The sequence below is a fragment of the Grampus griseus genome (genome assembly GCF_964374135.1).
Source record: "Grampus griseus genome assembly, chromosome: 1".
NCBI classification, from domain to species: Eukaryota; Metazoa; Chordata; class Mammalia; order Artiodactyla; family Delphinidae; genus Grampus; species Grampus griseus.
The window spans coordinates 151,491,410-151,507,993 of NC_139017.1; the positions used below are offsets into that span (position 1 = coordinate 151,491,410).

The 16,584-nt window shown below is 50.0% G+C and overlaps 1 protein-coding gene across 7 annotated transcripts; it reads left to right on the forward strand.

Annotated features, from left to right (window-relative positions):
- Positions 1–1,120: 1,120 nt before the first annotated feature.
- Positions 1,121–16,427, forward strand: PABPC4 (poly(A) binding protein cytoplasmic 4). Of its 7 annotated transcripts, none has more exons than XM_082650702.1 (16): positions 1,121–2,289; positions 5,058–5,251; positions 5,978–6,093; positions 7,342–7,481; positions 7,842–7,936; positions 8,599–8,736; positions 9,349–9,444; positions 11,165–11,437; positions 11,793–11,880; positions 12,307–12,426; positions 12,929–13,015; positions 13,110–13,237; positions 14,366–14,459; positions 14,574–14,704; positions 14,959–15,061; positions 16,121–16,427. In XM_082650702.1, the coding sequence occupies exons 1-15, from the start codon at positions 2,097–2,099 to the stop codon at positions 15,046–15,048; spliced, it is 1,983 nt and encodes a 660-aa protein (XP_082506828.1). In that variant the 5' UTR covers positions 1,121–2,096; the 3' UTR covers positions 15,049–15,061; positions 16,121–16,427. The 7 variants fall into 7 exon arrangements, with proteins under 7 accessions (XP_082506828.1, XP_082506829.1, XP_082506830.1 ...); XM_082650703.1 differs by having other exon boundaries at positions 14,959–15,018; XM_082650704.1 differs by having other exon boundaries at positions 12,307–12,378.
- The last annotated feature ends 157 nt before the right edge of the window (positions 16,428–16,584 follow it).

Below are 16,584 nucleotides of genomic sequence, written 5' to 3' on the forward strand. Positions count from 1 at the left end.
ATACCATCTATCCAGTACAGACCCACTGTGCTGGGATGAACAGTGCTGGCAGGCTTTAAACCACTGGGTGGTCTAGGAAGTCTTCCCTGAGGAGGGGATCTACCTATAGATGGAGTGCTCCCTAAATGTTTCTTGATTTACTATACTAACTAGAATATAAACTTCATGAGGGAGAGAGGGACTTCCTCTGCCTTGTCCATCATGGTATCCCCCAGCACCTTTATCCGGTATTGACAGAGAGTGAGCCCATTTCTTTGAATGAATATATAATACTAATATTTCTTCATTCATTTAATCAAATCAATGCTTTTCAATGGGAGTGTCTGTGTGCTTTTAGTAATTTCCATTTTTGGTCATCACAGTGATGATAAGGGTGGTTCCTGGCATTTATGGAAGAAGAGATGCCATCTCTATTATATCTTGCAATGCATGGGGACAGGGCCACATGGAGTAGACTTGTCCCATGTACCACATGACTTTCAAATGACCTGCCAGACCCTCATGCAGATGAAAACTATCAGAGAACTATCAGAGCTTAGACCCTGACTCCCTTTTACATGGGAACAGAACATATTTTGTGCCCTTAAATATCAACTAAATTTCCAGGAACACCACTACCTTGTAAATAGAAAGATGATTGTATTTTGTTTTATTGAAGCTTTCCCCAAATTTGTTCATCTTTCCAGAGAATCCCGTCACCCACGGGCACTACTGCATTAGTAGCTGTCGTGTTCCCAATGATTCTACCTTTAGGTTCCAGTATTCTAAAAACTTCAGAACGTCTTCTCCGTTATTTGGGCCCAGTCATTTACATAGCGGAGCACCTATTATGTAACTATAATTTATCTTATGTCATCTTTATTTTACAGTTAGGCAAGACATCGATTATAAATATGATGCGTGCCGGTGGGTAACTCTATCCCTGGGTTCTAGTCCCGGAGGGGCGGGTGATTTACTCTCTACCCACTCGTAGGGAAAGCGGCCGTTGGGTCCGGCGGAGGCCCCAGCGGAGCGGTCCTCCGCGCGCCAGGGGTCGCTGTGGCGCCGCGCGGCCGTGCCGGGACCCTCTCGCGTGGCCGCCCCGCCTCGGGCCCCCGGGCCGAGTGGGCGGGCACGACTGCGCCCAGGTCGCGAGGCGCCCTTCGACCAGCAGCGCCCGGGGCGGGCGGGTATAAATGGAGCGGTGGCTCCCCCGGCCGCCTCTCTCCGCCCCGGGTCGCCGCAGCCTCCGCCGCTTTCGGGCCTAGCAGGCTGAAGGGAAAAAAAAAGAGAAAAAGATAAAAAAAACCCCGAAAACCCTTTAAAATCTTAAAAAAAAAGAAAGAAAGAAAAAAAAAGAGCGAATCCTCCTCGGAGAACCCGCGGGGAAGTCACTTTTGCACGCTTCCGGCCTGCCCGACGCCGCCGCCGCCGCTGCCGCACCTGGGCGTTCGTCGGTCCCCGTCCGTCGGTCCGGTGGTGAGCCGCTCGCGCGCCCGCGTCCACGCGCCTCAGCCCGCCTCTCGGCCGCGCCGCGTGGCAGCCCCGCGCCCGCCGCCCTCGCCCCCCGCGCGCCGGCCTCCGCGCTCCACGTGTCCGCGCTGCCCTTCGCCGGCCCGGCGTGGGAGGCGGCTGCGCGCTCCGGCCGCCCGGGGCTTGCCGAGTCGGCACCGACAAATATTTGGTTTCCCTCTTCCCTGGGTTGCTGTAATCTTAAACCGTCGGGAGCCCGAGGCCTATATTTATAGAGAAACGCACGTTCCGGAGGCCGCCGTGGGCACCACTGGCTTGCCTCGGGAAGAATTTTTGTAATTTGGAGGAAAGTCCCCGTTTTCATTGTTTTCATTTTTTGAAATTGGGAGCTTCCAGACCAGAACAGCTGAAAATTAACAAACTCCCAGGGAGGGCCATATTGTTTTTGAGAGCCTTTTGTCTGCGGGTGGGCAGTCTCGTCCGAGCCGTCTCCGCACTCCTCTCCGGCCCTCGGAGCCGACTCCAGCTTCTCTGAGCTTCACTGCCACCTGTGGGCCGCGGCTCGGAGCGGAGCCCCCTTTGTCCTGTGTGGCCCCCCCTAAGAAGTCCTCCTGGCGGGGCTCGGGGTGCTGGGGGCTGGGGAGATGAACGCTGCGGCCAGCAGCTACCCCATGGCCTCCCTGTACGTGGGTGACCTGCACTCGGACGTCACCGAGGCCATGCTGTATGAAAAGTTCAGTCCTGCGGGGCCTGTGCTGTCCATCCGGGTCTGCCGCGACATGATCACCCGCCGCTCCCTGGGTTATGCCTATGTCAACTTCCAGCAGCCGGCTGACGGTGAGTATAAGCGGTGGCCACAAGTCCGTGGGCTCTTTGGGGACCCTAAGATTCCTTCTCCGGGCAGGTCCCCACCCCCGTGGAGAGGGCATCGCGACAGCACGTTGCCACAGAAGCCCTAGTCGGGGACGGGCCATGGGAGTTGAGAACGCGGGATCCTGGCATCAGACGACCAGAGTTTCAGTCTTGCTTCCACAACACTTGCTAACCGGGTGACCTTGGGCTGATGGGTGCTGGTGGAGCCCAAGGAGGCTGTAAAACAGGACCAGAAGGAAGTCGCTGTCATTCCGTATGTGGGCGGTTTGCTCTGTGAGCCTTGCCTGGTCAGTGGCCAGGTGTTCGGGCCCCTCACAGGCCTGCGGAAGGGACAGGATGATTGAAACACAATTACTTAAAAAATGTTACCTAGCCAGAGCTGTTGCCCTCTCCCCTTACTGTACCCTGGGCTGAGAGTCTTTGACTTTGTGCTGGTGAGGGGTTTTTCCGGGCAGGTAGAAAGTAGGGGAACAATGTTGTGTGTTGAACTTGAGCAGGCACTTGTGTTAGCACCACCAGAGAGTGTGTGGTGCTGGGCCAGCTCCCTCCTCTGCGTGCTTGCCACCGGGGCGGAGGAGTTCTTTCTCTGGACAAGCCCTGGGCTGTGGAGCATGGTACGCAGGTAGTCTGGGGAAGCGCCTCTTGGAAATCCGCTAGGCTGGTGGGGATTATGGCCTCAACCTGTGCACAGTGCTTTATACTTGACAAAACCCTTTTACTTCATCCCATCTGAAGAAAATAGGACTTCTGAGGGAGAAAAGCAGCTGCAAAAGGTGGGAGGCTAAGCTGGGACTGTGGGTGCAGTGCTCTGCCAGCCCTGACTGGGGCCGTAGCCTGGAGCGTGGAGAGGTATGCTGCAGGCCTGGCCCGAGTGAGGCCAGAAGAAACCTAATCAGGGGCTGCACGTGACTCCAGAATAAAAGGGAACAACTGTAGAGACCATTACTGGGAGAAACAAGCCATTCCGTGGCCAAGGATCTCCGGGTCCCTATTTTTGTCACCACTTTGTTCACTGTCCGTGAAGCACAGAGAATGTCACTTGCCCAGGATGCAGCTGAGACCAGAGAATTGGACTCGTTGAGAGACACAAGGCACTGCTACCGTCAGTTCAGTGTGCTCTGGCCGCAGGGCACAAAGAAGGTAGCTGAGTGTGGCCTTTTAAGGGGGGAGTGGTGGGCACATTGGCTGTTGTCTGCCTCCTTGACTCTTCTGAGCAAAAGTCCTGTCACTTAGAGATAGTAGCAGAAGCCATTGGTTAGTGTGTCTGCCAACACATACCTCTGCAGGACCTCTCCCTGCTATAAATAAGCGCAGCCAGATTTGTCAGACGAAGCCGAGTTGCCTTGTGCAGCCCTCTCCGGAAATAGACAGGAGCTGTGTTGAAATGGGCTGCTAATTCACGCAACACAGTTAGGGGTCCCAGGCTGTGGATCGCAGAGTCCTCACAAGCGAGCCCTTCTTTCTGTCCCGGACTTGCACTGACTTGGATCTGCCGTCCCCACTTTCCCTGATCTCCTCCCCTCTCACGCTGAGCCAGCCCACCTGAGGAAAGTGGGTAAGATGGTTGGAAATAGGGCAAAGGAGATACCTTGCTGGCTGACTGGACAGCTGAGCCTGTGGAGGGGCAGAGTTAGGGATTGTGTCCCTGTTTTAAGTGAGACGGTGCCTTGAGGCGGGAGAAACACCCTCTACCCCCATCCCTTCATGGAGGAGGAGATTCTGGGAGATGTCAGTGCATAAGTCAGGGGAAGTGGGTCTGGGTCCTTTTTGCTACCAGTAAAGAGAAGTGTTCTGCTGACAGGTAGGGGTTATTTTGGTCTCTGGTTCTTTAAATGGTCTCCGTGGTGTATACATGGATTGGGTTGGGAAGCTAAGGAAGCGTCCCCAAGCACTGGGTTGAGAACTTTGTTGGGCACCAGGGCATTTGAAAGTCCTGGAATTCCGTAGAACGCAGATGAAGACTTCTAGGTAGCCTAGAAACCACTAGGTGCAGGGCCTGCCTCCACTGTCAACTTAGGCAGAAAGGGGTTGCAGTTTCATCCTTCTTGTCCTGATGATACAAAGAACATTTCCATGTGTGGCCATCATTTTGATGATTGAGGCTTTTTTGTCAGAATCAATTTCTGTTCTCAGAAATTGAAAATATAAGAAACTGGGCTGAATTTGGAGATAGCACATTTTCCCCAATCGAACGCTCACAGGTTTTTTTAGTCATTGTCTCATAGACAGGTTGTAAACTAAGTGACAGCTAGTTGATAATGCTGATGCAATACCTTACTGAAAAATAATCAGAAAGTCCGCCATTAGTTTCTTAGTCAGTAGTTAGCTATACCGTTTAGCCATCCTGAACATGAGTTTGTCCATTTTATAAGAGGGATCATTTCACCTCTTCCACCTTCATCCTGGTGGGCAGTAGGCTGCAAAGTCGTTTATAAATGATAAAGCTTAGTCAAATGTGAGGTGTTATTTGATCCTGGTGCTATAAACCCATTTAGATTATCTTGCATAACCTCCTTACCCCAGAGGGGTTGAGACTTCTGCCATGAAGGAGGACGATTAGCTAGAACCTAGCCTCAGTAGCACTGCAGCCTAGAGGAATCTGATGTCCTTTAATTTTGATAGAGTTGAATTTCATCAGAGTGCTTACCTTGAAAGTTCTGGAGTTATCTGTTCCTGGGATGGTGGCAGGTAACGTTTTATATCCTTGACTGAAATACGTTTCTCTCTTGCAGCTGAGCGGGCCTTGGATACCATGAACTTTGATGTGATTAAGGGAAAGCCAATCCGTATCATGTGGTCTCAGAGGGATCCCTCTTTGCGAAAATCTGGCGTGGGAAATGTCTTCATCAAGAACCTGGACAAATCTATAGATAACAAGGCACTTTATGATACTTTTTCGGCATTTGGAAACATTCTGTCCTGCAAGGTAAACACTGATTAAATGATTTCAGCAGAATAATTACAGAATCATGACAACAAATACCAGATGGGGAATTGCTTGGAATTGGGTGACCGGGTATGATAATTTCCAAAATGCTGGAAATGGCTCTGAAGTCTAAAAGTTCACTGCAGCAAACGTCGGTGCCACAGCCCAGCATAAACCAGCAGGCGCTTTCGTGTCTTTGTTTATTCTTCCCTCTGCCTGAAATATCCTTCCTGTTTTCTAGCTTTGGAAGGCATCAAAAGGTTTCTCCTGGGGAGTGGGGGGCTGGAAAGTACCAGAGCAATGCCTCTGGTCTCCAGGAAGCTGTACTTAGTCATGTTAGAAGCATGAATTCACCCTCTTCCTTCTCCACGCACCTGTTTATGTGGAGCATTTTGTACAGCTCGTGTGGTGGTGGTTTACATGTCTGGCTCCACACTAGACTGAAATTCTGTTGTGGGCTTGGAAAGTGGTTCGTCATTCTGTAGCCCTGTGGTTTTGCACCCAGATCTTAATATTTTTTTTTTAATGAAGTAAGAAAACATTTGGAATAGAAGGAGCTTAATGGTGGCTACCATTTTTAAATGGAACATTATTGGGTACCGGCTGTAGTCTCCTGCCTTTTGAACATGGATGGGCTAGAGGCCTCTCAGACCCAGGAGCCCACACGGCTCTCGAGTCTCTGCAGCTGGGCAGTGGCGCTGAAGTGGCCCGCCTTGTCTTTGACAGGTGGTGTGTGATGAGAACGGCTCTAAGGGTTATGCCTTTGTCCACTTCGAGACCCAGGAGGCTGCCGACAAGGCTATCGAGAAGATGAATGGCATGCTCCTCAATGACCGCAAAGTGTGAGTGTCCCAGTCCGGAGCAACAGCCGTCGCATGAGCCAGCCGTGGCCCCACCTCGGTATTAACTGGCACACACAAGGCGGCTACTGGTTCTCGGCCCAAGTGTGGCCTGCTCCTACCTCTCCACTCCAGGGCTGGTGAGTCTCCCTGCCCGAGCCGTGGCAGCCCTTTTGACTCGCCAAGGTGGGCTTTCTGCCCAAGCCATGGCTGGCCTGCCGCCTCTCCCTTAAAAGCATCCGTCTGTGGGTTTTGTGAGCGTCGGCAACAGGGGCTGGCTGGAAGGCAGCTCTTAAGCCCACTCTGAGCAGGGGTCTTGGCCAGCAGCAGAGTGGAGAGGGCCCTGGACTGACCAGGAGCTGTGTACTAGTCATGTGACCTTGGCCTTCTGTGATTCAGGTCTTTCCGTGGGGTCACTCGCTAGGGGTTGATGCAAATTGTCCCCTCCACGTGGCTAACTTATGACTCAGTGGTCTTCAAATACAAGGCTGGCTCCACAGCAATAATTAATTTGGTTACAATGAAAAGTCTTATCCCATTGCAGAAGACTGTTCATAATAGACCTTGTTGCTTTGGTGTGGTTATTTCAGAATGGAGAGATGGGGATCTTAGTTAAGCCATGCAGGGAGAGAAGGGACAATAAATCTTGGTTATGACAAGCAAGAGTCATTTCTGTCCTTTGTGTTACTGAACAGACCAGGCGATGGCTTGTGTTAATGATGTGCATGTGCCCAGTGGTCAGGTCTTCTAAAGGTATCACTGGAAAAAAGCCTAAAGATTTTTCATGTATGGATACCTTTCCCTATTAAGTGTAAACAGCACCAAAACAAATAAAGTAAAAAAAGCAAAGGCTACCTCTTAGTTCACTCCAACAGTCTCACTCCTAGGATTAACCACTGTTAACAGTTTGGTTTGTATCCTTCCAGACCTTTTCTATGCATTTACATAGATGCACAGAAATGAACGTTTTAAAAACATGGTCATCAGGTTTCTTCACGAAGGCAGTGTGATGTGGTAGGAGGAGCCCTGGCCTGAGCCAGGAGCCCTGGGGCTGGTCCTTGTAGGACAGTCCTGCCTCTTTCTCTTTCTGCTGGGGAGTTGGGACGTCTCTGAGCTTGCTCTCTTGGTGGTTGGATGGGAACTCGTGTGTTTTAACCTCTCCTGTCAGCCTTTAACCTGCGTTCCTTCGGGCCCCTGGAAATCATGTTTTGTTCCTCTGAGTGATCACTGTTTTTCACGATTTCTTTTTAGGTTTGTGGGCAGATTCAAGTCTCGAAAAGAGCGGGAAGCTGAGCTTGGAGCCAAAGCTAAGGAATTCACCAATGTTTATATCAAAAACTTTGGGGAAGAGGTGGATGATGAGAGTCTGAAAGAGCTATTCAGCCAGTTTGGTAAGTCAGGGTCCTTTGTCCCACGTGTCCCCTTTCACAGTCCACCAGACCTGGAATTCATCTATTTTTACTTAACAGATGAGCCCACCTAGACCCAGAAGTAAAATGCCTTGTATGACAGAGGCCACAGGGTAGATAGGAATAGACTCCAGGCCTCGGCTCTTGGCTTCATCCTACTTTGTCCCATCCCCAAGGCCATCTCAGCAGCTTGGTCAGAAGTAGAAGGCCAGGCGTGATGCCTCTTTCTTAGAGTCCATCTGGGCTCAGCCGGAGCTTGCTTCAAGTGGGCTCCTAGAGAAGCCTTCTCTCCTTGAGCTGTGATAGAGATGCTGTTACTAATAGTTCTGTCTTTGGTAACAGGTAAGACTCTAAGTGTCAAGGTGATGAGAGATCCCAGTGGGAAATCCAAAGGCTTTGGCTTTGTGAGTTACGAAAAACACGAGGATGCCAATAAGGTGAGAGCACCATGAGGGTCGGGGAGGATTTGTAGGGAGTGGCCCTAGTGTGTGGGCAGGGCCTTGCCAGCACGTGGTAGAGCTGAGTTGTAATTGTCTGAGTACCTAGTAGTGATGCATGGTCACTGTGCTCTGGAATTGTCTTCCTGAGGGATTTCACATAACTGTTTTCAAAGCACTTGACATGTGCCCATCACCTCAGCTGTTCAGTCCTGTAGGTTGAAAGAGTAGGGCAGGCATTTGTTCCCATTCATAGGTGAGGGAACCAAGGGCCCCGAGTTGCTGATCTGATAAAAGAACAGTAGCCGCTTCCGGGAGCACCATTGTGCTAGGCCCTCAACATGTATCACTCAATACCCTGAAAGAACCTGAGGAATTTAGTGGCAGCCAGATTATCAGCCTAGGCTCGTGTCTACCATGCTTGTATTTATACAGCTGTACAGTTTTTTCACTGAATTATCTGGACCAGTGACCCATTTAAATATTAACCCCATTTTACTGATGAGGAAGTTTGGATTGGCTTAGCTGACTTCAGAGTGAAATTAATTTTTAGCCCTGTAGGGACGACTTTTCTCTCAGAATATTTGGTGGGACTTAACAGACCTCCAGAGCAAGGCCCCTGCCTCTGCATCTTGATTTAAAATCATGTATTTCCTCTTCAGGCCGTGGAGGAGATGAATGGAAAAGAAATCAGTGGGAAAGTCATTTTCGTCGGCCGTGCACAGAAGAAAGTGGAACGGCAGGCCGAGTTAAAACGAAAATTTGAACAGCTGAAACAGGAGAGAATTAGTCGGTATCAGGTAAGAGGTGGTCTCAGCCCAGCCTACCAGCAGGGGCTGTACCACGAGATGTTGGCAAAAGCATCCTTAGTTTGGCAGGCTTTCTTTTTGGGGACCATGAGTCTCCTCTTCTCATTTCTCTCAAGATCATCAGGTTTAACAGGATGTACCTACCAGATACAGCAGCGGTTCTGGAACAAGGATGAAGATAATTTATTCATTTAGGGACTCTATTCTGGAAGCCTCAGCCTGTTGTTCTTAGTCATGTGCGTTCTGTTTACTTAAATGATACCACTTTGTTTGGAACGGTGTAAGGAAAGCCCTGCTAGGTCAGTGGTCAGCCAGACCAGCTGTGAGAAAGGCTGGGACTGTATCGATGGTTCTGTCAGAGTCTTCAGCAGTAGATTCTCAGCCTTGAGCCTGCATCAGGATCCCCTGCAGGGCTTATGAAAACAGATTGCTGGGTCCCACAGCTTCTGATTCATTAGGTGTGGGTTCTGGCCTGAGAATTTACATTTCTGACAAGTACCCAGAGATACTGCTATTGCATGTCTGGAGCCCATATTTTGAGAACCACTGTCTTAGGAAATGTGTGAGGTATAGAAGTGCAATTAACAGACCTTTCTGCTTCAGGGGGTGAACCTCTACATTAAGAACTTGGATGACACCATTGATGATGAAAAGTTAAGGAAAGAGTTTTCTCCTTTTGGATCAATCACCAGTGCTAAGGTATTTTATACTGAGATGTAGGGATTGAAAGCAGAAGTTGTAAACTTGCAGAGGTTTATTGCATTTGTTTCATTGAAGGAATAGGATCTAAATTTTCATTTCTGAGAGTAGCTACCACATTCATCTAGCAAATTCCTCCTGGCATTCGGTTACCCATCTGAGTATATGCTCTGGAAAATGACATTTCGTTAGGTTAACATTGCACTGTCTCCCAAGTACTGGGATGTGGAGATGCATCTGACTCAGTGCCTCCCTGCCAGCCCCCCAAGAGCACCTGAATCTTTCCCATTCTTTGCTGCTTTGTGCTGGTGTGGGGACAGATGGTGCCACAGCATGAGCAGGGGAAATCCAGACGGGTTGTCTTTCACTTGTCTTGAGGCCTGTCTCTACAACTCTGCCACACGTATTCCTTGAACGAAGGTGTGTGAGGATTTTGGAGCTGGGGTTGGGAACTTCCATCTGGTGTCCTAAAGGAGAGGGAGTGGAAAGTTTGTTTCTCCGTGTTTTGCAGCGTGCATCATCTGCTTGATTTTCTTTGATAATGGTAGCAACCGAGTTAGCTGGGGGAGTAAGTACAAACCCCCTTGTGAAGATAAGGGTGAGAAGAGAATGCTGGTTAGGCGAAGATGTTATATTGTGTGTCCTTGGTGCTTTGGGTGTGTGGTGGGCACTGATGGCATCGGAAAGTTTTGGGGCATAGCCTGTTGCAGACTCTATGCCTGCTCCACAGAGGTGAGGCAGATGTCACAGAGTCCTCCAGGGGATGAGAAAGGAGGCCAGCGGGCCGGTAAAGACTTGGTGACCCTGCCCTGGCCCTTAGCTTGTCACTCACAACCCAGGAGCATTATCAGTGGTCGCAGGGCATTGGCCAGAAGCCACCCCCAGGAATTTCCTCAGTTCCTCACCCCCTCCCTCCTATCACCCCCGTGATGGGCCTCCAGCAGCGCAAGGAATGATAGTCTCTCTTAGCGGACCAGCACAGGAGTCAAGATGGCATTTGCAAGAAGAGAACAAAAGAACTGTATCTTGAAGTTTCCCGGCACCATGCCCGAGATCAAGGTGTCACATTACTTTCACACACCTTACTGGTCCACCTCGTTGGTAGACAGATGTTGGGTTGATACACATCTTTACTCCCATGTCCTCCTCTTCAGGAGGCTCACCAGGCGGTGAGCTAAGACATGAGTGAAATGTAGAGATTACAGAGTGAGACTAGAATCCAGCTGCTTGTCTCCTGGCTGGTTGTAGTTCTGCTGTGTTTATTCTCATTGAATTAATGGTGGCAGTCATTGATTTTATGACTCCTGCCCACATGTATTTCAAAAGCATGTCCTAACCTTGCTAAGAGCTTACTAAGTTTTGTTCACCAAGGTCTTGGGCAGATGAGTTTTACAAATAAGATGCTTGATGCTAATGTCCAGATCTCTGTGAGTTCCCAGAGATAGCTATGCTTCTAGGTACGAGGAAACATCTTTGGGTTCCTGGTTCAACCATTAGCCATATCACAGTATTTGGGAACTTGAGTCACCTGGGGATCTAAAAAGGAAAAAGCTTAGTTTCTCCCTTTAGACTTTGTGATTCAGTTGGTGACTCAGTTGGTCTGGGGTCCATCGTGGGACTGGACTGTGAAGCCTTGACCTAGACCTGGTAACTCTTGGAGTGGAACCCAGGTTTTAGCACACAGACATCTTTGTGCTAAGTGGCTGGTCTCATTTTGTAGGTGATGCTGGAGGATGGGAGAAGCAAAGGGTTTGGGTTTGTCTGCTTCTCATCCCCTGAAGAGGCAACCAAAGCAGTCACGGAGATGAACGGACGCATCGTGGGTTCCAAGCCACTGTATGTTGCCCTGGCCCAGAGAAAAGAAGAGAGAAAGGCTCACCTGACCAACCAGTATATGCAGCGGGTGGCCGGGATGAGAGCGCTCCCCGCCAATGCCATCTTAAATCAGTTCCAGCCTGCAGCTGGGGGCTACTTTGTGCCAGCAGTTCCACAGGTGGGTATGCAGTATGCTCATGTCTCCTTGGAACCTGCCTGCTGATAGCTGCTCCTATAGTCCGCAGTGGTTGGGGAGAGGGATTTTTGGATATTGGAATTCTAGAATGTCACAGTAAAGATCCTTCAAATAAAACAAGGAAGGACTTAACTCGTGGTTGTGCACACACAGTGACAGGGGTAAAGTAAAAGAGTCCCTGTTAACTGGCTGTCCCTCCCCCAAGCTCTTGAGTAGAGAGCGCCTCTGTCCTGAATAATTAGCCTAGGGCCTGGTAGTGAGATGAGGTGAGATGAGCTACTTCTCTAGTGTGGCTTCAGGTCCTTAAATAAAAGGGCTTGGCTGCTCTTTCTTACAGGCTCAGGGAAGACCTCCATATTACACACCTAACCAGTTAGCACAGATGAGGCCTAATCCACGCTGGCAGCAAGGTGGGAGACCTCAAGGTAGGTGGTGGGGAACAGTGATTTGATCACCCAGGATGTACCTGTCCTGGCCTCCCCTCCCTGCCCCCTCTGAGGCACAGCCTAGGTTCGGCTGTGTCGTTCATCAGTGACGTGCATTTTTTTAAAATTAATTAATTTATTTTTACATCTTTATTGGGGTATAATTGCTTTACAGTGGTGTGTTAGTTTCTGCTTTATAACAAAGTGAATCAGTTATACATATACATATGTTCCCATATCTCTTCCCTTTTACGTCTCCCTCCCTCCCCCCCCAATCCCACCCCTCTAGGTGGTCACAAACCACCGAGCTGATCTCCCTGTGCTATGTGGCTGCTTCCCACTAGCTATCTATTTTACGTTTGGTAGTGTGTATATGTCCAAGCCACTCTCGCTTTGAGTGACGTGCATTTTTTGTCTCTTCACCAGGCTTCCAAGGAATGCCAAGTGCTATACGCCAGTCTGGGCCTCGTCCAGCTCTTCGCCATCTGGCTCCAACTGGTAATGCTCCGGCCTCTCGTGGCCTCCCTACTACCGCTCAGAGAGTCGGTGAGCAAACTGGCCTTGAAGTGTGGCCCGGGGAGGAGGGAGTCAGGACGACTAGGCTCTGCTCAGGGTTGGTCAGTTCGTTGGGCTCACCGTGTTGTCCGGTCCTGGTTCTTTACTCTTAGCTGTGTGCTTAGGTGGGTACTTAAGGAGCAGGGAAACAGTATGAGTTCTGAGTGTTGGTTCCTTTTAAGATTCTTTGCCTCATCGGTGACTCACGTGAACAAGGTTAATTGTAGAAATTTGTTAGCTGAATGACGACAGAGGCAGCCTGTTCTTTGGGTGGGGTTGGGAGATTCAAGGGACTTCTTTGCAGATTATGTCCTGTGTTCCAAGAGGTGGCAAGAGTTGTATGTTTTCTGTTGGCTCTTCCTCGAAAGTAGCGGTAGTGGCCCCATGTGTGATGTGTGCTGTATGAACATGCTTTGGAATTGCTCCTTCCGTGGGACGTGGCCAGTTGGACATCTGCTGCCAACACTGATGTGCATTTGCTGGTCTGTTGTAGGGTCTGAGTGCCCGGACCGCTTGGCTATGGACTTTGGTGGGGCTGGTGCCGCCCAGCAAGGGCTGACTGACAGCTGCCAGTCTGGAGGTGGTATTGGATGCACACAGAATGGGGAAAGATGGGATTTGACGGGTCTTTGCCCAGACCGATGGGCTTTAATTTTACTTGTCCTTTTCCTAAGGTGTTCCCACAGCTGTGCAGAGCCTAGCGCCTCGTGCTGCTGTTGCCGCCGCTGCTCCTCGGGCTGTTGCACCTTACAAATACGCCTCCAGTGTTCGCAGCCCTCACCCCGCCATCCAGCCCCTGCAGGTGAGGTCCATCTAACAGAACCCTAGAAGGGTCCCCCCTGCTTCCACATGATTCAAAAGCTGCCTTGCTTGGATTCCCTCAACAGGTATTAAATGCCTGCTCTGTGTCAGGGAGCCGTGTCCCGTGTGGTGACCCTGCCCTTGGGGGACTCTCTAGTGGGAGAGAAGGGGCTTGCAAGTGTTCTTCTGATAATGGTTGGCTCAGCAATGCCCCCGAGGAGGCAGCTGTGCTTCCTGCTCTCCTCACCGCGTGCACGGGCTCTCTCGGCTCTTTGAAGCTTCCATTTCACTTTCACATCCAGTGGTCGAATTGATCCTTAGCTGCTCTCCAGGTGACTGGGTGGCAAAGAACATCTTAGATGAAAGGTTCATCTTCAGAGGTATTAGGCTGGGTGGAGGAATTGGACCTGGATCTCAGGTTCTCTAAGCTGGAGCTGCTATCTCTAGAGTTGTGCCTCTCAGGCAGGCCAAGCAGAGAGCTTGTGGCAGAACTCTGCAGTTTGCTTGGAGGAGCTGTGCTGGGCCTTGCTTCCTCCTGCTCTGTGCTCTGAGTTGGAAATTTCCCAGAACTTGGCACTATGAGAAATATTTTTGCCTGTAAGACCCTACTTTTAGCACTGTGACTGGTATTGACGGTCTTTAGCATTTAATACAATAAAAACATGCGGTTCAGTGAAAGTGATACAGGATGAAATTATAAGCATTTTCCTATTCATGTCCTTCGACCCAGTCTCTACTGGGAATTCACCCTAAAGGAAAACTAACGTTCAGGAAAGGGCTACACATACAAATGTTCATGGTACCTTATTTATTAACAAGGCTTCGATGTCTTGGGAAGCCTTGAGTAAAGTAAAATCATTTGGTAAATGATTGTGTAGCATTGTAGGCTTTTCTTAGTCGTTTCCCTTCTCTTCGAATAGCACGTGGCATTTTAGCTGTGGTTGGTTGTGGTTTTTGCTCACACCACTCTGTTCCTCTCCCTGAATCCCCAAGACTGCAGTCAGTTCCCTGACAGCAAAGACAACTACCTCCTTCTCCTCTTTAACTCAGTAGACTCGAGTGGTTGTGCACATGACCACTGTCACTGTACTTACCCGGGTGCTAATCCACCGCCTCTCCTGGTTCCCAGGCACCCCAGCCTGCGGTCCACGTGCAGGGGCAGGAGCCGCTGACCGCCTCCATGCTGGCCGCAGCACCCCCGCAGGAACAGAAACAGATGCTGGGTGAGTGACCCACGTGCTTGCAGAAGAGGGGGCCAGAGCTGCTACTGACCTGGACACCAGCGTCCCTTCTCTACTGGGATGCCACTGGGTTTTTCACGGAATACCTTCCCACAGGTGAACGTTTGTTCCCGCTCATCCAGACGATGCACTCAAACCTGGCTGGGAAGATCACGGGGATGCTGCTGGAGATTGACAACTCGGAGCTGCTGCACATGCTGGAGTCCCCCGAGTCTCTCCGCTCCAAGGTGAGCAGGTTCCCAGACCCCCGCAGCTTCCGCTCACTCGGCTCAGGAGGACACGGGGTGGCCTTGGACACCCAGGGGCGGCAGAGAGAAGGGTCTGCTGCCCCTGTGACCTCCTCGTGTGACCTGAGGGCTGCTGGCGCGTGGGTATCTGGGAAAGCGGTCAGCACCAGGAGAGGCCACCGCTGGGCCTGGGTGCCAGGGAGGGGTGGAGGGGCTCTCCTCAGGTGTCACTGACCACCTGAAGCTTCTCACAGGTGGATGAAGCTGTGGCGGTCCTACAGGCTCATCATGCCAAGAAAGAAGCTGCCCAGAAGGTGGGCGCTGTTGCTGCTGCTACCTCTTAGACAAGGACAAACCGTATGTTTGGCTCTTTATTTTCTGCAATGGTTATGACTCTTGACCCATCTCCCTGAAAGATTAGGGCCAGTGTATATGTAGAGCCATGTTTCTATCCCTTAACCTGGTAACTTGGGCAGGCTGTCACCTGGGTTTTTTCTGTCACCTGGATGAGTTAATATGGAAAAAAGAGAGTCCTGGTGGTAAATTAGAAGACACAAACAACAGTTTTCTCCATAAAGAGCACCTGGTTAGATCTTTCTCAAGAATCACCTTGTTTGTCTCGAATAATGGTGGATATATGAGGCATTGTCATAATCCGATCCCACAGCCTCATTTCTATGAACATCTCCCTAGTTTGGCTTGAGGTTGTGAGGTCAGTTGTGTGGCATCCACAGTTTAGCTCTGGAAACACAGCGGGCAGAGGCCTTGGTGTCAGAGTGAGAGAGACAGACACACCTGGCTACAGTTACAAGGTGTGTTCCCATCGACTTCTGCATTTGGGGGCCAGGGCCTCTGTCTGCAGGGACTTGGGGCAGTGAAGCTTAACTAGGACCTCTGACGAGGACTGGTGGTTGCCTCCAGATGGAGAAAAGAGAGGACCAAATGAACATGGGCAGAGGCAAGGGCAAAGAGCACATGGTAAGGGCCAGAGCTCGTGTGTTGGTAGGGCTTGACTTGGCATAGTCATAGCCCCTTGTCAAGGGCCTGAGCCCTGTCATTTTGAGTTTAAGCAAGGATGGCCAGGAAGGGTCAAGGTTGGGGCTTTACATACAAGTACCCTCGAAGGCACTGGTTCTTAACCAGGGGTGCCTTCTCAGAGGACATTTGCCAATATCTGGAAACATTTTTGGTTGTCACAACTGGGAATATTACTGGTATCTAGTTGGGAAGAGGCCAGGGATGCAGCTAAACGTCCTGCAATACACAGGACAGCCCCCACAGAAGAATTATCTGGGCCAGAATGTCGGTGGGCACCAAGGCTGAGACCCTGCTCTACAGTACTTACATCAGAGATTCCCGTGCGTCTCTGAGGTTTTTTTGATTTTGTATTCATAGTGTCGGTGCTTTTCTTTTCAGGATTCAAAAGCCAAATAAACCCTCATGGAATTCAGCTCAAGGTTTGAAGACGTCCTAGCTTGTCCTATGGACCTCAACACCAAGAACCACAAATTGCAAATTTAATAGGTCATTTTGTATCAAAAGGTCAATTATGAAGCACCTAGAATTTTTCAATTAAAAGAATATATTCTCTGGGTTCTGATATGGCCCAAACAGTGTTAACTTTTTTTTTCTATTGTGAGTTTGATTTTTTCTCCCCAGAAACTGGTTTTATTTGATGTACCCAAGTCTTAAGTTTCTCAATAAAGAAAAAATCTCCATAAAACTGCCTCTGTTTTTCTCTGACTACAGTTTTCTGTATAAATTCCAGTTTTCACTGCAAGTAATTTTTGGATGTAAATAGGGTCAAGTGAAGTTCTGTATATCTTGCTATCCTTTCCTGATGGTTATAAGATTATTTGGGATTAGCAAGGTGAACTGTC